Source organism: Pezoporus wallicus, unplaced genomic scaffold (assembly GCF_028554395.1).
Source record: "Pezoporus wallicus isolate ANWC-B61680 ecotype Strahan unplaced genomic scaffold, APGP_CSIRO_Pwel_v1 contig_2908, whole genome shotgun sequence".
NCBI classification, from domain to species: domain Eukaryota; kingdom Metazoa; phylum Chordata; class Aves; order Psittaciformes; family Psittacidae; genus Pezoporus; species Pezoporus wallicus.
This window is the reverse complement of record NW_026642179.1, coordinates 4,992,210-5,016,733: the sequence shown is the minus strand read 5'-3', so window position 1 is coordinate 5,016,733 and position 24,524 is coordinate 4,992,210. Positions and strand designations below refer to the sequence as shown.

At 38.1% G+C, this 24,524-nt stretch overlaps 1 protein-coding gene and 1 long non-coding RNA gene across 13 annotated transcripts in view; one reads left to right on the top strand and one right to left on the bottom strand.

The window, feature by feature from the left end:
* Positions 1–24,524, top strand: part of WNK1 (WNK lysine deficient protein kinase 1) — a 105,793-nt gene that overhangs the window by 30,232 nt on the left and 51,037 nt on the right. For 11 of the 12 annotated variants that reach the window (XM_057427980.1, XM_057427986.1, XM_057427982.1 and 8 more), the window contains exons 2-4: positions 5,743–5,915; positions 10,348–10,568; positions 12,610–12,767. In XM_057427980.1, the coding sequence (XP_057283963.1) occupies positions 5,743–5,915; positions 10,348–10,568; positions 12,610–12,767 (552 nt within the window). Of the gene's footprint in view, positions 1–5,742; positions 5,916–10,347; positions 10,569–12,516; positions 12,542–12,609; positions 12,768–24,524 lie in introns of those variants that run through there. The other variant, XM_057427992.1, reaches the window with a different exon arrangement.
* On the bottom strand, positions 565–18,277 carry LOC130609235 (uncharacterized). The gene is made up of 2 exons (XR_008974739.1): positions 17,824–18,277; positions 565–854 (listed from the first exon to the last, which is right to left on the bottom strand). It is a non-coding gene; the product is annotated as an uncharacterized LOC130609235 (long non-coding RNA).

The window sequence follows — 24,524 nt, the reverse complement described above, 5'->3', positions numbered from 1 at the left end:
TAATTTTTCTATTGTGATTTCTAGTGCATCTCTTTGGATAAAAGCTACATAGTGTTGCTCTACTGTACTTTAAAAAAATCAAACCAACAACCTGCTAACTAACTGTCCCTGTAACATTAGCTATGTAGAATTTCTGAATCTAGCTGTAGGATATGCAGAAAGCTGGTAAAACCTGTCTGTAGTATGTAAAGTGTCCAGTCTTTCTTAGTTTCCACTTTATTATCTTCCTAATAGTGTGGAAGAGGAAACAGCTAAGTTGAATAGCAGCTCATGCCTTTTTTTTTCTTTAAATATCCAGTTTAAAGTTGACCTCTATCACCTGTGAGTCTGCCTATTTGTAGAAGTTGGAGACTATAGGCAGATTTGAGTCAGGTTTGTTATGTTGTGCATAAGGGTTCTCTGCCACTTTGTCTATGTTAATTGTGCTTGATATCAGGAAACAGAAAATAACCTTTGAGGATATATAGCAGTTAGCAGATCTAGTTCCTTCCATGTAGAGTGTTTCTTTTGTTACCCACTTGCTTGGCATCCTGTAGCACGTATTTGAGAATGAAATGCAGTGTGTCTTTTCTGTGTAACTCTGTCCATTTAATGCCTGTTGAATTGTCCTAGAATTTAGCTCAGACCACTTGGTGTCAGTAAAAATGGATAGCAGAGGTAAGAGACTTGGCTGAGCTTGGTCTGAATGAAGAGCAGACTTGAGTGGCTAGAGCAGAGTCTGATGCCTTGCTAACATGGCTCTCCTGCTGTTTCTGGTGTCTGAGTTAGGCTCTGCAACCACTTGTGGTATTGTGATGTGCTTTGCAGATGCAGGATTTCTTGTCCCAATGTTAATAGGACAGGACTCTGAAGCACTATAGAAAGTTAAAGGAAAACAAATGAGACATTACTTGATAGACTTAACAGCTATGTGAGTAACCAAGCTGAAATTTAAGATTAATTTAGGTGCCAGAAATGTATTTTCTTTCCTCATTAAGGGCGCTGAATAGACATTAAGCCTTGGCTGAAAAAACTTGCCAAAGGAATATAGGCATTTTTTGCTGATGAGCTTTGTTTTTTTGTGGCTTGATACAATAACTAATCTTAGGGGCGAGGAGTGGTTTTGAGTCGGGATTCTTCTTGCATTTATGCAAGGCACCTATGTAGAGGGATAGAAAGAGAATAATAATAGTTCTGTGTGTAAGTTTAGTAGTGAAAAAGTAATGACTGTGGTCATGAATGACCAAGATCCCTGTTTTACTTTGTGTAATGTAAACACCTTTGATAGCTCTTTCCTGACCAAAAAAAAAAATCGGAGGGGAAATGCAGGGATAAATTGAAACAGCCAAGAAAAGCTTATTGAATTGTTCTGAGCTGAACAATTGCTTCACTTGCTGCCTGTCTCCATTCAGACCCCTGGCACTGCAGAACAGCGAATCACGTGCTGGGAAGCCTTGCTGTTTGTCCTGGCTTGTCAAAACAATTTAATGTAGGTGGAAAGGAATGAATGAAATGAACGGAGTGGGCTTGATGCATCTGTTTCGGTTTGTTCGAAGGGCAGCCCAGTGATTAGGATGTGACACTTGAGTCCTCCAGGGAAACTCTCAGTTCAGGAACACCAATGCTGGCCATTTTATAGGATAGTTAAATCCATTTTAGGAAGCAAGCTCTCCTACAGTTTGACAGCTTTGTATATTTTTAAATATTTGGGCTATATCTGCTCAGCTTGTGGTAACTGAGGTGCAAGAATGTGATTTGGTAACTTCCAGAATTAGGACTTCATCTTGTCTGCCTAAAGTTGCTTCACTATGGTAAAATAAAGCCTGGGGGAGGAGAGAGGGTGTCCATTTTCTGATTTTATTAGTAGGAGTTCCAAGACAAATTGATCTTTGAAGGACAGGATATCAAGCCATGTATTATTAACTGTTCTTAAAGTGGTGGTTTCTTTATAAAATTGTTCAAGTTTGCCAGGCTTATGGAAAAGCATCTTAGATGTCTTTCTATTTTGTTCAGTTTGTTGTTTAATTTTTAAAATAAAAATAAAAGGAAACATTAAATTTATTTAACCAGTCTTGTACTTTGTGATACAGGAATGTTAAGTTGTGAAATTTCCATTTTTGCTTCCAGATGAAACCAACAAATAACATGTTGAAATGAACCATCTGCATACCTATTTAGACTGTGAGTTACAGGAAGAAGGCTGCAGGGGATAGATCTGTTTGATTAATTCTTGAGATAATCAAATGGAGAATTATTTGGAATGATGTCATAAACTTTTTGCTACCTCTTTAGAGGTGGAAATAGAGTTGAGGGTCTTGCCTTCCTGCAGGCTCCTGCTTGAAGGCCCCACTGGAATCTGAGTATTGCCCCAGGTAGCTGCCTTGTTGGGAGGACACAGCTGGGCTTTTGATTCTCTTGGAGTACACACTTGAAACTGAAGATTGTGAAACCTGTTCCCTTCCCAAATTCTTGGAAAATGCTCTTCTAAGTTCTCATTAAGTGTGATGGCTGTTCTCTGTCTGCCACAGCTCTGTGATACAGCAATTTCATGTGATTCCAAGATGTTTTCAGTCCTCTGCCTTTCCTCAAGTATTCATACCTCATGTGGCTGGTAGCACCATTTCTCAGACTCCCAAATTACATATAGTGCTTTATTTCCTTGCTTATCTCAGTACTTGCTTAGATTGCACCTTTGTGCAAGAAAGAGCATAAAGCTGTCACATTTTGCCCATGCTAAAACTCAGAAGGTGCCAAAATGTAGTACTTGGGATGGGCTTTGATGTAGTCCATCTCTATGCAGTCTGGCAGATCTTACTGTCTGGTATGTTTTAAGGTTCTAGTGCACAGAATATTCAGGTTTTGAAAGTGTACTTGTAGTTTTTAAATGGCATGTTAGCCTAACAGGTTGCATTACAGGGTAGTTTGTATGAGTATAACCAGTCATTGTGTGTACAGATAATTTTGTTGGTATAACGGTATGTGAGATCTGATATTTTCCTGAACGCTAGGGTTATGTGTTTTTAAAGCATGTTCATCCTTTTCTGTTACCTAGCATTGTGCTCCTTTAGGGAAAGAATATAAAAAAACCCCACCCGCTTACAGATGAGTGTATGGGTTGTGTATCCAAGGAAATGAGGGTAGTTAAAGGTAGTATGTGTTGCTAGTCTTATGAAACAAGTGGCCTCTCTGCCTTTTCCTTACAGTTCTGTTTAACTTTTCCCGCTACAGTTTGCTGCTGCAGTATGCCACTGAAGGGTGTGATGTTTCCTTACTTGCAAAAATGTAGCTGTCTTCCATAGGTGAAATTTGTTAGCCCATGTTTGTGTCCAAGCTTGTCCCAGATCATTAGGGCACTGTGACTTTCAAAGAAGTGTTGAATTACTCAGTGTGTTGTCACTGTCTTAGTGTTTTGTTTTTGTTTTCTCTAATGCCAGTGCTGAAGTGTTGAGTGTCTGTTTTAAACCTCACTGATATGTGTGCAGGAACAGGATGTGGCCAGAAAGGGAAATGAGTCAAAATATGCTTGCCTGTTAAGAGTCTGCTCATTGATAAGAGTGATTAGCACTTGTTAGATTCTATTTGGGGTTAGTAGTACAGTGGTAGGGAAAATGATGTAAGACCCTTAAGAGAGATTAAGTTTGCATAGATTAGGATGATAATTTAATGTCAGGTATAGTCCAAAACAGGTTAGTAGTGTTTGTGGTAGATAACTTATTAAAATGCATGAAATAAAGGAAATTTAATCCAAATGTGTATCTAAAATGTAGGTTTTGGACAAAAATGAGTGCAGCTGTTCGTATTACATGGCTAAATTTAAAGGTGATATAAAAGTAATTGCTGCAGCCATGTTTTTATAATAACCATATGTAACTAATTTTAATATGTGGATTATGTGGATCAGGTGCAGAGGCTGAGAAGACTGCTTTATTTTACTGTAAGAATAGTTACATTACTGTGATTTTTGTATTGCTTGAAGCATGGAGTGCTTCTAAGAAGCACGTGTGTATGCTCTGTTGACTGATGTGCCTGTTGCAGCTCACTGCTTTTCTGTATCACAGCTGCTTGTAGGAGTCAAGATGAGCTGGTTTTGAACAGAAGTTGTGCTGCCCTATTTATTGTAATGAAAGGAAAGCTATTAGTGCAAATGGAAGCATTATTTCTGTATTGAAAAAACTCAAACCAGCAGCTAGGCAGACATGATACTCAAATGTTTGTATAGTGTTTCTGCAAACATGTTATCTCAAAATTTGTTTGTGCGAGTATGTTTATGAAGGAGTGAGAAGAGTGCTAATTTCTGCAGAGTGAAACAGTTGCAGGATTGAGTGCTTTTGATGTCTAGAGACTAAATTTGCGAGACTGAAGAATTTAGCATCTTCCTAAGAACTGTGAAAGTGTGTGTGTGGCTGACGTTCATAGGCACTGATAAGGTAGTGATTCCTGAGATTGTTTCAACTCTGTTCTCAAACTTTTACATGGAAGGCTTTTACACTTGAAAATTGGAGCTTCATCTGGAAATGAAGTTTGTCCATATGGAAAGATACTCTGTGAACCTCTGAGAAAAAGTTAATGATCTAAGTGAGTATAGGATGGTTTAGGTATTGGCTGACTGGTATAGGGAAAACACATTACCGGCAAACTAAGGAAGAGAAATTACTGCCTGGAGGACAGTAGGAGGTTGTGAGCAGTATAAGTAAACCCTGCATGGTTTTACTACCTCCTTTAAGTGAAAAGGAAATATGAAATCAAGTGACTTAGGAATATTATTCAGATTTGACAAAGAGGTCACTGGTTATTCCTAAATAACTGTTAGGAGCAATGAATCTAAAATTGTGGGCTTTAATTATATCCTGAAATGTTGCGTGTTTGGGTGTTTTTGTTTTAGTTTTTAAAACAAACTGCATATAGATCCAATTTATGTCAGTCTGTCAATCTGACTGGTGTGGCCAGTGCATTGGCAAGCTGAGAAAAGTGAATGGCATGAGGAGACTGTTTTTTCTTGAGATGTGCAGCTTAGTCTGGTAATAGCTGCTCAGAGTCCTGATGCTATGTGGTAGCTACTTGTTGGGAGATAATAAAACAATATTGTCTAGGAATGCTTTTTCATGGTCTGTCTCTGGCCAAAAGATTGCTTTCTGTCTCTAGTGTGAGTTATGGTTATGTTTTCCTTGATGCTAGATTACAGGAAACTTGTTCAATCATGAGGTTGTGCTTTTAATCAGAGAAAATCCAACTTAATCGCTTGTTCTTCTGCAGTTATAAGTTCATAGTATGTGTTAGAGAGGTTTTATGCTCTACCCCCTATATGGAAGGTTAATCCCATCTGTTACCAGTGGTCTGGATATTATACACATAGGAATGACCAAACATTATTATGTACAACATGAGAGAGATGCTTTAAATAGTCCAGTTTTGTCTATTGTGGATCACTTGAATATTTGAAGACATTATGTCCTCCTTCCACATCAACTCAGGCAATGACTAGATTTATTAGAGTAGGGGAAGAGGAAACGGGAAAAGGGGATAATCCTCAGACTTGCAATTCTTACCTCTGAGAGCACTCAAGATTGTAAGGAAAAATATGACAAAGACTATAAAAGAATGTCTTCTAAATGAGTGTATTTCAGGGCAGTTGCAAACCAAATCGTATTTAAGATTGCCAGTTCTTACTTGTTCATTGACTGTACCCAACTGTTGTTCAAGTTGCTGCTTCTCTGAGTAAGAAATAAAGCAAAGCTTTCTGATACACCTTTTCTTTTTCATTAGGATCGGAAGCTGTCCAAATCAGAGCGTCAAAGATTTAAAGAGGAAGCTGGGATGCTGAAAGGGCTTCAGCATCCCAATATTGTTAGGTTCTATGATTCCTGGGAGTCTACAGTGAAAGGAAAAAAGTGTATTGTTCTTGTGACGGAACTCATGACATCTGGAACATTGAAAACGTAAGTAAATTAAGGAATGTCAAAGCATATGAGAATCATTAGCACAAAATCAGAGCACTAAAAATAGATCACATTTCAGAATAGGTAAGAAGAGAGCCCTCTTGCTGAGGGCTAACCTCCTGTAGGGAAATTCTGGTTTAAAAGGAGTCTTGCTAGCCGTGCAGAGTTCAGTAGAACATCCTTTAAATTAGCAAGCTTGTCACATTCTTCCTTGTGATGTCCTAGTAAACACATGCAGAAAACTTTTAGGTTTTAAGGGTTCAGGAAGACAGTGCTCTATTTTCACTTCTCACAACTTTTCATTTTCTGCTCCAGCTGCTTTCCATTAGCATGAGATGATTTGTAACATTCAAAGCCTGAATTAATTCACCTCTTTTGAGAAATTTTGGATGTTACTACAGTACAAATAATATGTAAAAGAAAACAACACCAACAAACCACTGCCTGTTTGTTTAGCTGAAACTTCATGAAATAGTACAAAAAAAAATCTGGAAGTATGCCAATGCTTGGAATTTCAACCTGGAAAACTAGCTAAGTGAAACTAGTTGTCTCTAAGCCAGAGCTGAAGGCAGACACCGGCAAATCGAGCTGCTGCGAGGGCCCTCTAGTGGTATGTGGAGCCTGCGGGGGTTATACTTGCATTACATTTTCACCTTGCACTGTAGAAACTTGTAGGGCTATGAGTGTGTTCACCAGCATCCAGTCACCATTAATCTACGGGAAATAAAACTGCCGGCATCTGAAATTCAGGGATTGTGAGTCGTTGTCTTAATTCAGTGCCCATTTAAGTCTTGGAGAGGAATTCAAATTCTAAATGTGTAAGCAGGCTGTAGGAGCTGGAAACAACTTGCAATCTATTTGGCTAAAATAGTATGTGAATGTCTTGTGTTTTTTATGATGCTTATTGATAGCCTCAAATGGACATACTTAAGACAAAAATGGTACTTTGGGAGTCTGGCCTGTAATTACAGGGAAGCGTTTGCCTTTTGAAATAGCACTGGAAGTTGCCGTTGAAGATACTGCAACTTTTTATTTTAGCTGCATGTTCAGGGAAGGCTTTTCTGAGGTTGGCCAAAGTATTTCAGATAGAATGTATCTCTTTATGTGCTGTTTCCAGAGCCAGTAATAACATAAAGGCTTTACAGCTATGTACAGATGCCTTTATTTAAAGTTACCTAATTTTATGCTAGAATATATAGTGTTAGACTTAACCTTTTTTTCCCCCTCCCTTTTTTACTCCTTCCCCCCCCCCCCCCCCGATCTTAATATCTGGATCTTGTTATGTGGTGGCATAAGCAAGATGACAAGGTAATAATAGACAGTTATATGCAGGGTGTTGGTAGGAAGAAATACCTCAGATTTGTTGTCTGTAAGATTATTTTATACTCTAAAGTATGGAAGTTTATCCAGAAATAACTCATAAGATCTTTAATAGAACATCTTTTAAATTGTAAACTTCTGGGTGGGTTTTTTTCCCCACTATTTCATAGTTTGTGTTATAATTGTGATTTAGTTTATTCTTGTCCACATGACTTGAGTCTTGACAGGTAAACTATATTGGAAAATTCTGATATGCCAAATTTAGTATCATTAAGTATTTCATGTATTTGTGTCATATTCCTACATTTACACTGCACACTTATGTTTGTTCATATTTGGCTGAGTATTGCTTCCATTTCTCTCTTTTTGTATGTTTACATTACTTACATTTAATGCAAGCGATGCCTTTCTTGTTTTGAGACTTGGGATGCAGACGTTGTTGCCACTTGATGTAAAAAGGTAAACAGAAGAAGTGTGATGGTATCTGAAAGAAAATTTTCCTCATGCATTTTCATATTTGTACACATTTAGATATATACACACACATGTTAAAATATTATTGACTCAATCTTTTCAAATGCTGTCTGCACAAACTTCTAATTTTGCACAAAGAGAAGTCCCTGATTTTCTGCATACCAGTGCAAAAGTACTGCAACTCAATTGTTGTAAAGAATTAAACTGCCATTGTTATGCTATCACGGAATTAAAATCTTGGAAAACCAAAATGGAGTTGCCTATTTTAAGTTTTAATTATACTGTTAATGAAAGCAGCAATTTTCTATCTGACCTAGGTCTCAGGCACTAGTTCTGTCCAAGGCTGTTATAGTATGGGTCCTGATCCACTTTAAATGAATGTGTCAGCTGTCTAGTAGGACACATATCTTCATAACTACTTCTATTAACTTAGCAGGGTTCCCTATAGATCCTTGAGCTGAGATGTTATAGGTCAGCAGCATTCCTGCTTAACAAAACCCTCAAAAACCAATCCCACAAAAAACCAACCTTGAGACAGCCAAATTGTAGTTTCCGTCTCTATTCATTGAAGCTAATAAAGAAAGCTCTGTGTTCTCATCTTCACTTGTAGTCTGTGCAAAGATCAAATATCTGTCTTTTTTTAGAAAATCATTACTACCCTTTAAAATAGACAACACTGTTGATTTCACAGGGGCAAGTTAAGTGGAAGCTCACCAAGATGGTAAAGTGCTGCTGTCACTGCTCTGTGAAGAGAGGCTGAGGGAACTGGATTAAGAAGGATCTTTTGAGGGAGACCTAACTTAGTTCATGACAGTGTTACGGAAAAATAACAGCAGCGCTGCAGGATGCTGTGTGATGGTTGGACCCAGGTCCTTTAATAGTGAGAAGCTGGCAGTAGACTAACATATTTGAAACCAAGAATGTAATTAAGGATTCCAGATGCTGAACTGAAGTGCCCCTACCATGTGATCTTTGGAACAAACTCAACAGAGATGAATGAGGGTTGTGTCAATAGCAAGAATTCAAGTGGTAGCTGATGTGATTCAGAACCTCCTTCAGTTTGTCTCCTTCCTTCGCTTGGCTTTCTCCGTGCTTGTCTTTACATTCTGTTTTGAGACTTTATTTCTTTCTGGAACTGAGTCCCGATTGCTTTTACAGATCTGTTTTCACAGTGGTGTTATTGCTAGCAACTTGATTTTCCAGATATTCTTTTGAATTGGAGCAAAATAGTAAAAGGCCTTAATATACCACATTTCTGTGTTGGCATTGATTCGAGTCATTTAATCTCTACCTTTTTTGCTGATTAAGTGGATATGCAAAAGAGACTGAAAACATGGAATAACTGAACATGACTTGGTTGTATTTTAAGACTGTAGTTGGTAGACTTCATGCTGGTCACAGAATTTCCTACCAGTCTTGCAGTAGTGTGAAACTGTTCTTTATCTGAGACTTTCAATAAGACCCTCTGAATAACATTCTTGCTCTACGCAGCATGCTAGTTTCTTTCTCTAAGTGTGTTTCACCCCATACTTTTCAAAGGGAAGTAAACAACACTTCAAATTCACCCATAGAGAGGTTCTACACATACACTGCTGGAAAGCACTTACTTGATCACTGTCACAGGTTATTCACCTTGGGGTATCTCTAATCTGTAGAAATTAGGGAGTAGAATAAGGTCACAGTTTTGGGTAACAAGCACTGGAAAATTTTGTTCTGGTATGAAAATTGACTCTTCTGGCATGGGATTTTAAAAAGCAGCAGTGTTAGAATAATCAAGGTTGGGTCACATTCTACCTGAAAAGGGATCCTAACTTTATGTATGAACTCTTCCATGTCAGTTATTTGACAGAACCTTTTTAAAGATTTCTCTGCCCCATCCATATCTATGCATAAACATTACATTTCTTAGTTTGCAGTAGTGAGTAGTACCAGTCAGATTCAGGTGATCAAACCCGTCTTGCAGCAGGAAAGTGATCTCTAAGAATTTCTAATTCACTTGATAACAAGTAAATTTGAAGCAGATTTAAAGTGTAGCGTGATAACCTTACTTACGAGTATTAGTCCAAGCACCCTGGTCAAAGTTATCCGTACTGATTGCAGAGCTCTCACAGATTGCAACAATTCTGTACTTGGTTGTTATTAGTGTTTTGGCTATAGTGCCCACCTTCCCACCCAGTTATAGTTCATCAAGGAAAAGGTTATAACTATTTGAGCAGTTTCAGGATAAAGGGGAAGAAAAAAACCCTCTTAAATGAATAGATAAAGAGTTGTTTTAATGCATAAGCCTTTAACTCTTTGTCAGGGAAGCAGTGCCTTGAAACTTAGCAAGCCAACTGTTTAGTTACCATAGGGTGACTTTCTATGCAAATGAATTATTAGCTATAGATCAAGCATTTCACATATATCTTTCAACGTTATAGTCCCCTAGCTAGAAGAAAGTGGGTAGGTTTTAGGCGGGGCATCAGCTCTAGCTCCTCTGAAGTCTGGAAATGTCCAGGTAGCTTTTAAAATAAAAGGTGAAGTTGAAATTTGTACATCTGTTTCATTACTGCTTTTTACTTCAAAACAGAAAATGATACAGCATAATCTACTGTTTGTTAGCAGAACCTGTTTAACCCACTGCTATTTTTTTCATTAGGTATTTGAAAAGATTTAAAGTGATGAAAATTAAAGTACTACGAAGCTGGTGCCGTCAGATACTGAAAGGCTTGCAATTTCTACACACACGCACTCCTCCCATCATTCATAGAGACTTAAAATGTGACAATATCTTCATTACTGGCCCTACTGGATCAGTCAAGATTGGAGACCTTGGTCTGGCAACCCTGAAACGAGCTTCTTTTGCCAAAAGTGTGATAGGTAAGCCTCTACTGTTTCAGAGGTTGATGAGCCGGTCTATCTATTTGGAAACTTGAGTATTTTCAAAGTCTTTGTTTTCCATCCTTAAACATATGGTTTCAAAGGTACATGGACAAAGCGCGAAAACATTTCTTGGCTGTTGAGGTCATTCCTGATAAGATTACATGTTGAAACTTTGGTTGTACTTTTGGTATTTGTATATTAACATTAAGCATTTTGGAATATAGATTTATTGCCCTGCCCAACAGTTTAGTGCAACATTGTTGATAAAACCATTCTTAATTACACATAAATCTCTGCTTTAGCGTGATGCTGCTTCAAGTAATGTACAAATGCATTTTGGTGACCAAGCAACATTTTGATGTTTAGTGTAGCCTTAATTTATACAGCTAACCATTTTTTTTTATATATTGTCACCAGGGGCTAGTATGAAATCTTTTGTACTTTGTGAGTAATCAGAAACTAAGGTATATTAAAGAATCTTTATATCACAGTCTGACTGTGATGTAATGCCTACTCAGGGAGTCTATACAATATGGATTTGTGTAACTTAAGACGATGCATTGGGGTAGTATTACCTTATACTGGCTCTGTTCTTGTATATCCACTAATAACCTTTTTCAGAAATTGATTTAATGGAACTAGTATTTCTTGTGAATTCTTGAAAGAATTGGTTTTATCAGCTTTGTTTCCATAGTTGGGTTAATAGACTACAGGGTGTGAAGTTGCTCTCTCTCTCTCCCAGTATTTAGAGCTTGCTAAAATGCGATATTACTCAACAGTCCTATACTAGATTCCTAGATGGGGTCAATGGTATATACTCATCAATTGTTTTGCCAGCTGTTGCTGAAATATTTCCTGCTTCTTAACCAAGTCAAAGTATTAATAGGAAAGACAAGCATACAATGTAAATAAATAATAAAAAAAATTCTTAAGCATTCTTACCTAATCTTCTAAATTGTAATTGAAAAATGTCCATTTCATATCTATCTATCTGTTAACAGTTAGGTTTTGGATAAAGGATTGCAATTACATTCTTTTTTTTTTTTTTTTTTGATGTAGTGTGGTGAAAACAAGCAATGTAGCTATAGAATGAGCTGTGAACTGTCTTGAATCTGGTGTCTGCAGGAAATAATTCTGTGCTTAAATTTACAAAAAGCAAACTTGCATCTCTGGCTTAAAGTAAATTTGATCATACAGTGCAATCCCTTTGAGGGGATGCTGTGATGCTTCACTGGGCAATAATTTTCTGCACACTATTTAAATGGGACTTGTTGAATCTCACGCTCTATGCCTGTAACTCAATCTCTGTATTTCTGAGTATTTTTGACTGTAGGATGTCCCTCACTAATGCCTGTATCTGCAGTAGGCCTATAAATATACTGCAGGTGGGAAGGTAAGTATATGAAGAAAAGGGCTCTGGTGAGTGGCCTTTGCAGAAAACTACCTTTTATCCTTTTTTCATGAAGATTTATGTTTGTAACAATAGAGTTTTTCATTGCAAGGTCTTTCCCAAGCCATCCTACTTAGAAAAGTAGATGGAAAGCACCACATCAGAGACTAGCTATGGGCTCTTACCAATACTACTTTTTTTTGCAGCAGAAGGCAGTTGAGTAATTTTTGAAACAAGGTTTAATGTGGCTTCTTTCTTACAGGGATAAAAGGTAAGTGCCTTAACTCTCCTTAGTATTTGGTTTGTAGCCTATGGCTAGTCTACAGTCTTCCCCTCTTCTTATACCCTCCCCTGTATTTGACTCCTGCCTGATAGAGTCTGTTTTCATACCTAGATTAACTAACACACATGAAACAGGAATTTGCATCAGTCCTTTCTTGACATTCTTATTTCATAAGGCCTTGCAATGGAAGACTCACAAAGTATGTTGATGCAACAGAGTGACTAAGGGTTTCCTCCCTCTTCTTTTTGCCTCCACTTTCTCTTGTCTCACAGGTCTTCCCATCCGCTTCCTCCTGCGGTGAGTAACGCCAGCAGCCTCTGCTCGCTTTGAGACATTTAGAGTCTGAATCGTTCTTTTAATTTAAGGTACCCCAGAGTTCATGGCCCCTGAGATGTATGAAGAGAAATATGATGAATCCGTTGATGTATATGCTTTTGGGATGTGTATGCTAGAGATGGCTACGTCTGAGTATCCTTATTCCGAGTGCCAAAATGCTGCGCAGATCTACCGTCGAGTGACCAGTGTAAGTCCCTTGCTGCTATTGATTCTAAAGTTACTGCTATTGGCAACAAAAGAGTACAGCTGGGTAGCATGGTACTGTGCAAGTGTGTGTAGGGAAAAAAAGAAGATGACAAGATTATTTTTCTGGGGGCTTGTGGGTGGAAAGGTATAGCATGGTTCAACTTACCAAACAGAAGCCTGTAAAATATGTGAATGGAAATAAAATGTAATGTGTTCATGTTCTTCCTTCAGTATGTAAGAAGGTGTTGCACTGGGTTTAAACCTCCCCCTCTCCAAGCAAAAGAAAAAACAAAAAAAAAACCAAATTCCAAATAAAAAACCGCATTAGAGTAGTAACAGGTTATTTTCAAAGCCACTGTGGGGGGTGGTGAAATTATTTCAGTCTAGAAGATTAGCTGGTAACTTTGTTCTCTGAAATAAAGCTGGATCACAGATTTAGAGCACTCTGGCTTAGCTGCCTGCCAGCGTAAATTGTAATTTGTTACCCAGAGTGATTCCAAGTTAATAGTTTGCTGAATTCTAAATGGCCCTTAGCTACTGTGTGTTGGGTGCACTTGTAATTATGCAGTGGAAATACTTCATAAATAGCAGGAAGGTATTCTACCCTGAAAAGTGCTGGTAAAGCGTAGTGGTAGTGTTAGAGGCATTGTGAGTGAAACCAAATAAGGCTGAGAAGCCAAGCAAGAGATTCGAGCTTGCCTATCTGACTAGACTATGTGAAACCTACACTCCTTGAAGCAGAGCCGTGGTGCTAGGAATGTTCAGAATGGTTGTGGCTAGGTTTACTTTGTGATCTCTAAAACACTTTTGCAAAAACTGCACCAGTGCAGTAAAACAAACTGCACATGTTCACCTTCTGATCTAAGCATTCAAAAAGAATAGTGAGGTGCCAGCTTGGGGAAGTAAATACTTGCATTGATTTCTCACAATATCTGTGCAGATGTGCAAAGGGTGGAAAAAACCTCTCTTTCTGATCCATAGACAAATGAATTCCTGTTAAATGTCTTTTGAGTATTATCTTGGAGAAGTTGAGGATTTACTAAATGTCTTGCTTAGCTCTGGAAAAAGAAAATGCTCTCTTATTTCTGATACCTCACACTGTAAAAGGCAGATCTGATTAGTGACTAACAGATGTGGAAGGGAAGGGTCTTTATGTCAGAAGTAAAGAATTCTGAAGGAAGGCTTGGTGAAATAAAAGACTATCCCTTCTTTGAAGGGGAATGTTGGTGAGGCACAGGAGGAGGAAGAAAGAAGGAATAAATGACCATTTTCTCTTTTTTTTTTTAACAGATGTTACAGTAAGTTTACATATATATGTGTGTATGTGTCTGTATAAACGCACTTGCAGAAGTGTGTTTTGTTTTTTTTTTTTTTTGTGGACATAGCTGTAGTTTCCTAAATAGGGAGGAAAACCAGTGGTAATGTCTAGCCTTTACTCTGCTTACACCATAATCAGATCCATGAGCTATTTGCATTAGTGAAGGAAAACTAAATGTCTTACCAACACTCCTTGTGGTACCTTTTACTATGCTTATGTATGTGTCTTGGCCAGAGCCAAACCAGCATAATTTTGATGGGTGTTTTTCCTCAAAGCAGATACCTAATGTAACTGCCCTGCCAATTCCTTAGAAGTACTAGGAACTGGGCTGTGGTGAGAATCGGCTTTTGAGACAATCTCAGGCTTGGAAATCCCCAGGCCTTAAAGAGCTGTCTTTTCCCTGTCTGTAAAGCGCTTAGCGATTGGAAAGCCCGTGTAGGGGCTTGTAGCAGACAAATTTATGTAGAGACTTACCAGGGTTCAATTTACCACTTGCTTACTATGCCTTATGCTTCTTTCTCCACATTGGTTTTGTTTGACTGTTGAAATTCTAAGTGGATGAGAAGCACTAGTAATTTTTGTCTGTCTGTCCAATACCACCTTCTTCTGTGCTCTGCTGCTCATGGTTCACAGTTTGAATTTAATTGATTTTACTTTCCTCCCCTCTCTACCCCCTTTTGTCTACTGTTTGAGAGCTCTAAAATGTACTTCGCTATGAAAACAAGGAAATCCTTCTTTCAGAAGGAGCAAAGGACAGGAAGGTAAATAAAGTGAAATGTACATTTACCTGTTTCTAGAGAGGGGTTGAAAGGCTGTGTGCTTTGGTATATTTGGGGTTGCTAATTTCCTTGTACTCAAAGCAGTTTGTTTAAAAACAAAACAAAATTGACAGCAAACAAAATTTGAACAAGTGTTGAGAAAGGCTTTCAAAGAAGAAAAGACAATTTTACCTTGAAATAAAGCATAAACCTGTCTTAACTGATAATGGAAAAATCAGTGTTTCTTTTATAATGTAGAAAGCAGAACCGTATTATGAAAGTGAAATAAAATACGCTTTGTATTCTTTTTACCACTCTGTGAAAGTTCTGTGAACCAGTGTGGAAAGATCTCCTTGTTAAAGAAAAGATTTTCTTTCATTTCAAAGGAAACTTTAATTTAGACAACAGCTGCAGTTGTAGGTGAGGGGTGAACCAGTTGTGAAATATAGTACTTAAAAGGACAGTGTGTGAACCATCAATAACAGAATGAAGTCAGAAAACTCTGTAGGTGACTCCAAGAATACTTACCAACATGTTTCTTTCTAATCTATCTTGGAAGGTGCATGTGGTTTGTGGAGGATGTTTAATATTTCCATTTCAGCCCCTTAGTTTGCTGCTTTCCTAGGCATGTTCAGGAATATTTTGAGGTGTCCTGCTGTGCCTTAAATGAAAGAATTATTTTATCTAGATGCATACACAGAGACAAGAGGGAGTAAAATAATAATGGTCTGTTATTGACAGTCATGAAAGATCATGCTGTGTGGGAGCTTAAAAAACACTAAAACCCCAAAGGCAATAAGATCAGAATGTGCAGCCACTCACGGCAGGCAATATGTGTTTAAATTAATTGGTTTCCCTCACCCCCTTTGTGGTAGCTATTAGGCTTAGTAAAAAGCGGAGTTGCTCTGTTAGCTTAAATCCTTGCTATTGCTTAGGACAGAAGCCTGTAAAAGGTGTCTTAATGCCCAGGGTGTCTTCTCAGGACTGGACTTGGCACTACTAGCTTTTATTCTTTTCTCCCATTTTGGCTGTATGTTGGTCTCGATTGTAGGTGGGCCCTTAGTTGCATTGTGTTTTGACCTTATATATTTCGTGATAAGGATTGCTCTAGCTGATGCCCAGATACTGCAGCACTGGGTTGGGCTTTTGCCAGGGTTGTCTGGAGTACTCTAATATGTGTTTGACCTCTTCTGTTCAGTCTTCCCTCACATTTGGAAACAGTTTTCTGATAAAATAATACAGTTTGGGTAAGCAAAGATCTAGATGCCAGATCTAAAGGCTGAAATTGCTCCTAGAGATGAGACATCTTTTGGCCCAGTTAGTGTTGCTTCACTTCTTGGATAATAGCACTGCTGCATGAGTTTGCTCATGCTTGTCTCACTGGGAAGTTCCTGTTTTTCCTTAAATCAGTGCTAGGGTTAAGTTCCTGAATTTTCTCTGGCCCAAGAAACAGAATTGCAATTAAGTTGGTTTTCTGGCTCACTTTAACTATAATAATAATTCCTTCAATAGAAGAATCTGGGTAAAGGCCTGGCTTAGAAAAAAACAACCCAAACAAAAAAGCGCAAACCCAAAGCAGTCTGTAATTTGTAGGGCTCAAGGTGTTATGCTGAACTTCATTTTATAGTTCTAGTCAGGAAGTTGGCATGAGTTGGACAGAGTATTGACTTTTGTTTGCCCTTGCATCCTTCTAGCATGTCCAGTCCGAACCCTTTTGCTAGCAATTTCTTTAGAAAGGAAAGTGAGATCTGCGTATCTTGTCACTCAGGCATAAAGGAGCCTAGCCTTCCTCTTTGTTCTCATTAAATTACAAAGGTGCGATTTTGTCTGACAACCCCTTTTCTTCATTGAAGCTATCCTTGCTGCTCTTTGGAAATGGTTCCAAATCAATTAGTAGTTAGTACTTACAGAAGTTGAAACTCCTGGGATTCCTCTGATGTTCAAGCAGTATGTCTCTTCAGCTGGGACTGAGTCCATCCAGTGAGCACTTGCTGCTGCCTACTTGCCCTCAGAAAAAACCCAACATCTAAGTCTGTAATTAACTGAAATAAGCCATGCTATTAAAATAGTCCTGCCTGTTCCTGAGACTTATTTTTTCTCCCCTCTGCTGTCTTGTGCAGACATAACTGTGATATACTAATAGATTAGGGAATGTGTGTTGTCCCTCACCCCCACATTTTTTTTTCCCCAATTCTGCACTATATCAAAACAATTCAAGCAGTTCAATACAAAAGCTAATCAAGATACTTAATTCTACTACATGCTTGCACAAAGAAGAAGGAAGGATCTTGGTTAAATTCAGAAAGGTTTCCCTGTCTGACTTCGTTCCTCTCTGGAGACTTGTGTTCTTTCTTTGACCTGTTCCATGCATATTTCAATTAAACAGTTTGTCATAGGAGATACTTGAAATAGGCTACATGTGTATTTAAATGAAAACAGAGATATTTATAGAACAGACATCTTAAATATGGTTTCTTAATTTAGTCTGTTTGGGAAGCAGTGCAGTGAAGGTATAACTAACTGTAGTAGCTTCAGCTGCTTTGTCTCAGCCTCTGGCGAGAGCGATGTAACCCATACAGTTGCCTCAAAAGCTAGCTTAATTTTTTCCTTGCTCATGTTGCAGTTACCACTCACAGATGTAGTAAGACCTTGATTACTTCTACACTATGTTTCTTTGAAGCTCTCTTTTTGCAGCACGGAGTATTTTTACAAATGTGTAGAGGTAGTGTTTACTCAATATCTAATACCCCAGTGTCTCAGTCTTAAATTTTCCAGGGGATTGACTAGTCCTAGGACTAGTAAAAAGACAGTTAATAGGTTTATTATGCAGATTTGTTTCATTTTTGCATTATATGCCACTAACATAAAAATCCAAACACGCTCATTGCAAAAAAGCTAACACCATCCTCAGTTTCAAATTAGCAGAACATGAGTAGAACGCTCCCTTTTCTCTATTGCCCCCTACCATTATATAAACTTACCTTTTAAGTTCTCCTGATGGACTTGCGCTCTGTACTTAATTTTCTCCATGCTTACTTTGACAGAGTGAGATTCTGCACTTGTCCTTGCTGTCATCAAAAGTCCAGTCTCTTCTCTATAAACAGCCTTCTGAGCTAGCCTTAAGATGAGAAGGGGGAAAAAAAGGAGGGGGGAGGTATTTTACATTTTTACTTCAAAACCAGCAAAACAACTTGTTCTGTACTGAAATGTTCCACAGAGTGGGCACAACATTTTTATTCTCTGTTCTGCAGAGCTTAAAGAAAAGGCCCAAGGGAACAAGGTACGTAATGAGTAACCTGACCAGGCAGTGTCTAACTGGTTTAAAACCCCTTAATTTCTCTAACTGGTGGGAACTGAAGCTCACTGGTCAGAGTGAAGGTCATTCTCTTGGCTGGAAACTAGACAGCTACATGGTGCTGCAGTTTGGTCAGATGAGATGAAATTAATCTCTTCTTTAGTGTAAGTTAGAGATCATAATTGTCTAGACTAGTCAACTGCATTTTCACTAGACCTGCAATGGGCAAAGTATCCCTTAACCTGTAGACGTATGATTAATTTTACTTGATACTTTATTTATTTACTAAATACTTAATGTTAATAAATGCCCTCCTTTTGGTTTCTGGAAGCAGTATGTGACTCTATTTTTTTTTTTTTTTTTTCAGGCATACATAAAACTGTTTCATTACCTTGAACAAGTTGATTTCCTGGCCTGGTTCAGATAGACTGACAGGAGGGGTTCCCCTGTATCTTTCAAGTGGAAGCAGCATCGGGGGGGGTGAGGGGTGGGGGGTGGAGGGAGGTGGAAATCAGTGGAAAAGTAGGGAAAGGTAACCCTCAGAGTTCTTTTGTTAAAGCAGATACAGGAAGGCCACGAACCTTCAACCAAGCACAGGAAACAGATTATTTGTAAGAAAGGGCTAACTCTTGTATTCACTGAAAGAAAAAGCTTCAGCTACTTGACTATCAAATAGAAAAAAAAGTGGTACATCAGATCTTTCCTGTGCATCACGCTGAATGGACTAAAGAATATTTAAGCTTCTACCACTTTTGGTTGCAAGCATTTTGCTACAGCGTCTTCAAGAGTGAAGAATCTGCCTGGGTGGAGGTTCAGTCACTAACTCATCAGTTCAGAAATATATAGCCTTAAAAATGGAAGATGGGAATTCAAGGTTTTGAAGCATTAATATCTTAAGAAGTTTTGCATGTCAGATCAGAAGTCCTCTTCAAGAAATGGCAATGATCTCAGTATGGAAAAGCAGGCATCAGCTTGAAAACTGAGATAAAATATGCTATATGGTTAGCACAGCTAGGGCAGATCATATCTGAAGTTGGAAAGAAAAAAGCTCATTCAACTGAATTCCTTTCTAAAAGTAGTTTGCTTTTATGAGTTGATCTTAGAGGCATTTGTACTATTCAGTATCAAAAGCTTCTAGATTACAGCTAAAACGGTTTTGTCAATGTTGAAGTAAAACAAACTTGGTTAGAAGTGAAAGGAGATATTTCTTATTTATATTGTCCACTGCTGAGCCTGGAATGTGTCTCTTAGAAGTTTTAGATTGAGTACGATTTTAAAATGATTGGGAATTAAAAGACAGAGAGTGGTGTGAACTTCAGCTGACTTGCATAAAACCAAGTTCTGAAATTTGGTGTATTGCAGAGTGTCAGAATGTGTTTTTAGAAGCCTAAATATGTTCACAGAACACAGAGTAAACAATATATTTTTAAAAACTTTAAAAGTTTGTTACCTGTTAAGGATCAGACCTCTTAAAAGTGTGATACTAATATTTAATACTGTCCTATAATCACATCTATTTAGCTCTGAAAGTAGCTCTTTTTAGGAATAGGAAGTGTTTTTAAAATGACTGAAGCATTCCTGTGAGGAGACTGATAGTTCATTGTTATTTGACAGTATAGTGCTACTAGTCAAAAATACTGACATTAAGAAGGCATGGGCTACTGTTCCTTGTGCTGCCAACTGTACTGCTATGGTTGTGCAGGGGTAAGAATGGGGTAAGTCCAGGAAAGTTTTGGTCCTGTGGAAGCTTACAGGGATGTTGAGTAATAAGTTATTTTGAGGTTATGATGTGATTCATAGGCCAGAACTCCACCAAATTTTATTATAAACTTTTTATAGTTGCCTCCAGGTTACTCAGAGCTGCTGCCAGAGCAGGCAGTGACAGTGGGGGTATGCGTGCCTGTTTGAATGCTTTGTTTTGTTCCTGTATTAGAAGAGTGAAGGTTACCAAAGTTGAACGTGATTTTGCAGATAGTTTCCCCAAAATAGAGAGGCACAACAGGCTAAAATATATAGATAAGAAACTCTGTTGCTTATTGTGCACAATATTTTTATCCTAAAGAGAAAAAAGGCTGTTGCTTCTGTATAATGTAAATATTTAGAAGCTTTCTAACACTATAAGCTTGTGACTTTATTTTAAGGTAAACTTCTTTTGAGATACATATTTCTACTTTACCGCCCATTACCATCATCAAAAAGTTCTCTGTATGGCAGGGATACTTCTTAGGACCACCCTCTGAAGCTGTGGAATTTTTTTGGTACAAAATAGAAGTTCTTCACTCCTATTAGAATAAGCCATAAAATGAAAGAATGATGACTTTTGGTGCATTGTCTGAATTGTGGACTGTTTTCAGTGTTTGCAACATTATCCTAGGCATTTGAGTGGGTATCTTTTTCTAATGGCTAGCTCTTGTACCAAATGTGTTTTATGGCCCATGTTGGATTATTCTTTTTAACGCAGTTCAAAGTCCACTGGAGCTAATCTGTGGCTTTTGAATTACTATTGCTGTGCTTAAATTTAAAAATTAGTACTAGATGATGTTTTTCTATCAGAATGGTAGCTCATTAAAGCAGAGAATGTAACTAATATAATTTGATTTTTTTTAAAAAAAGTATTTTCCATATTGAAAATGACAGTTCTAATATTGAATCACTGTGGCGTTTCTAAGTGTATAGCACTGAAATGTGTATCTAGGCATGTCTGTTTTTTTCATTTGCTTTTTTGAAAGCCATTTCCAAGCTGATGTCCCAGTAAAGCAAAGGGACATTCAGCTAGCTCAAGATGTTCACCACTGCATATTCTTGTTTGGATGATGAAGGAGGCAACCCTGTTCCTAAGTGTGAGGGTAGAGAACTGTGTATGGTAGATTAAACTGATATTTTCTTCATGCTCTTGTGCAAGAGTAAAAACTGAAAAGTCAGTGCTCAGTCCACTTGTCCAGTCAGACTTACTCCTGTTTCAGAAGAATTTCTATCTTCATACTGTGTGTTTCTAAACAAGGCCCTTTTCATTATTACATGCACCAGTATCCTTTTTGTTTGCCAGGTATACACTAAGGAACTGGGTCCTACCTTGCAGTTACAAAACTTCCTCTTCTAGGATTTAAGTAATTTCTTCAAGTCATTAGAATTGCTGCAGTTACAGTAGGTGCTGTGATTACTTAATCTACTTTTTAACTAAAACCATCTGCTTAACTAGTCATAAGAGCTTCAGATTCTTAGGACTTCAGAAATAGGTTGATATTTTTATTTACTTGGAGAAGTACAGTGGCTGAAGTAACCACTTAAAATGCCTTGTGTGCTGGGCTGGATAATTAGTCAATGGGGTAGTTGTTAAGTTACGGTGTATATTCAGCAGTAGTGCATAGCAGAAGTTTCAGTATTACCAGCAAATGCAGTGTTCTTTTTACTTGAGAGTGCTGGAGAGGATCTCAGTGATTTCTAGGAAGAGTTACAACTAGTTCATGTTCAAACTTAACTGTGTGGAAACAAGAGAACTGCAGCCTACTCTATTGCTCTTGTAAGGCTTTTAATGCTGTAAATTCTCTGGCTTTGAGTAAAAATAAGTCGTGATACTGTCAAAGAAGTTGGGTAAGCAGTAGTGGCAGTGTCCTGTGGTTCCTGGCCTTGAAGTTCAGTTGTAGAATACACATGTGGAGGTGATAGCAAGCAGTAATGGCTGGTCAAATGAGGACTTTATTTTATACTTGTCACCAAAGATCATCACGTACAAATGACTAGGTGCTTCTTCTAAGTAACCTCATAAACTTTAGGAACAAGCAGTTAATGTGGGTGTGTCAATCAAAATACAAGTATACCTTGAGTGTATAGCAACTTTAATAATGTATGTTTGTGGAGTTTTTTTTTTCACTGTTGTGACTGTCCTCTTTTAATGCCTCAGAAACTGTTTTGAGAGTAGGTGGTAGATTGGGGAGGAAAAGAGTTTCTGAATTGTGACAAGTCAGCAAGCAGGCCTGTATAAATGCTACAGCATCTCTATTGTCTTCACAATGTGTTTGTGAAATCTGGGCATACATGGTTATCTGCTGCAAGTCATGAAGACAGCTGGTCTGGGGAAATTGGAGAATCATAGGATTTAGATTACTTACACACCTGCATCACAGAGGGTGAAGACCAACTGTTTAAGCTATTTCAGTGACATAGAGCTCTCAAATAGCCAAGAGATGAATTCTGAGCTGGATGATAGTCTATCAGTCAAGTTAAAAAGGTATTTAGGCTCAAAATGTGCAATTGTTGACTGTGATGAGAAGAGAACTAGGCTCCTGCTAATCTAAATAGGGCCCCATGAACTAACTCTAGCTCACTGGAAACTTTCATCGGCTCCTACTGCTTGTGTTGCAGTAGTGCTATTTACTCTGTTAGGATAGTGATCTGGTTCAGAGTTTATTCTGCAGGATTTACAGATTTAATTCTTGGCAGAATTATCAATTGTCCAGAATTAATTGCTATGAAAACTGAAATCAGATAAGCTAAACTTTCAGTTCTGTTAAATTGTGTTGCATTGTTTCAAATCTTTTTCCCTGCAGTCTCAACTACTCTAGCTTGTTTTTAACAAGACCAATAAAATCCATCTGCAGGCAACACATAACACTTTTGAACTGAGTAATTCTTAAGCTAAAGTCTTCCTTTTCACAATAGGTATTTGACTGGACTGAGATGAGAATTGTCAAAGAGTTATAGGTGTACCCTGTATGAAATAAGGAAATAACTAAATCTGAAAGATTGATTCTAGAACAGAAAGCAGGATTAAGATGAAGGGTTAGAGATGGAAAAGGTAGTGAAATGGTTAAACATGCAGGTCTTGAGGGCTGGGTGAGTAACTAATAGCAGGTGGTGGAATTTAGAAGATCATGGGGTAAACCAATTTAACTGCTATATATTCCGTTGCCTGGGGGCTTCTTTGGGACTATGGGGAAGGAGGTAGGATCATTGGCTTCTTTTCCACTGGAATCATATGCTCTGTCTAAATTCCTGGAATTAATGGTTTGTGGCAGCCTGGGACTGGCTCAAACTAGCATGGTAACAACCTAGGAAAAAGAAAATACAGAGACTTTAATTACTTTGTTGTGTGACTTGACTTTGCTACTGATTCTATTAGCCTCTGGACTGCAATGTTAGAACATTTTGTTTGAGAAGATTAATCAGTTACAGCAGAATTCCTTTCAAGCTCTGCAGTTGCAGCACCTTTGAAAAAAGCCAAGTGAGAATTGTGGTTAGACTGGAACAGGTAGACGCTGTGCTTGTTAAAAGCTGAATCACTTAATGTTCTTTGCAGGTCATGCAGTGTACCCCAGAAAAGTGTGGCCTTAATTAGGTGTGCAAAATATGGGACTTCTATTCCACTGAAGTAGATTTTCTTGACTGCAGTGTGTCTGTGTGGTTTGAGTGTGACTGTAACAACAAAAAAAATTGCAAGCGAAATTCCAACAGACTTTATTCATGATACCAGTAAGCACTGCTAAAATTGAAATTATAATCAACAGTTACTTGATTTGGGGGGGTGTGGGGGGTGTGTGTGTGTATAAAATACCTAGCCAAGCATCTGGAAGACCAGGCAGCATAGCATGATCTTTAATGGCTCCTTTTCCCTTGACCCCTTTAAAGTTCCACAGCAGGTGGCAGAGAGGATTTCTAGCATATCCAGTAAAGGATCTGAAAGTGTTGCTTTTGCAACACTGCTGTCGTATGGTATAACAGTGGTATAATTGTGGTATACTTGAGGAACTAAGTGTGCTATTCTGGGGTGAAAAATGATCTTGATAACTTGAAATTGAATTTTATCACAGTTTATTATCACTAGTTGGTCAAAATTCATTTGCTCACTTCACACTTTATAATGGTGTACATGATCTTTCTTAGTATTGCTCCTTATGCCCTTCCAAACAAAATCCAAAAGCCCTGAAGCAGTGCAAAGCTTATTTCTGTAGTAAACAAGTTTTGTGATGGCTGTTTGAAACTAGGTATCAGGGGGCATAAAAAAATATGTTAGACTTCAGGTTTAGGTTTGGAGTCTAGCAAGAGGTATTAGAAGATGCAGGTCTGTGGATTATTTGTGTGCATGTGGCATAAAACAAGCAACAGTGAGGCTCTCTAACTTTGTCCAACCACTTGAAAATCACCTTTAAATCCCTATTTCCTTACATTAAGCACCCAGTAAAAGGAAACCAGATGATGTTGCCAATCGTAGCAGAATGTGATTGTAGGAAGGAGGGAGGTGGAATTTATTATATTATCCTAGTGTTAACTTGTGTTTTGTTAGGATTAAATTGTAGTCAGCTATATGTGTACTTCCTTAGCTCTGTGGAAAGAAGAGGAGAAACAGAAGCTGCCTTCATCCCCCTGTACAAAAGCTAGTGTCAGCAACCT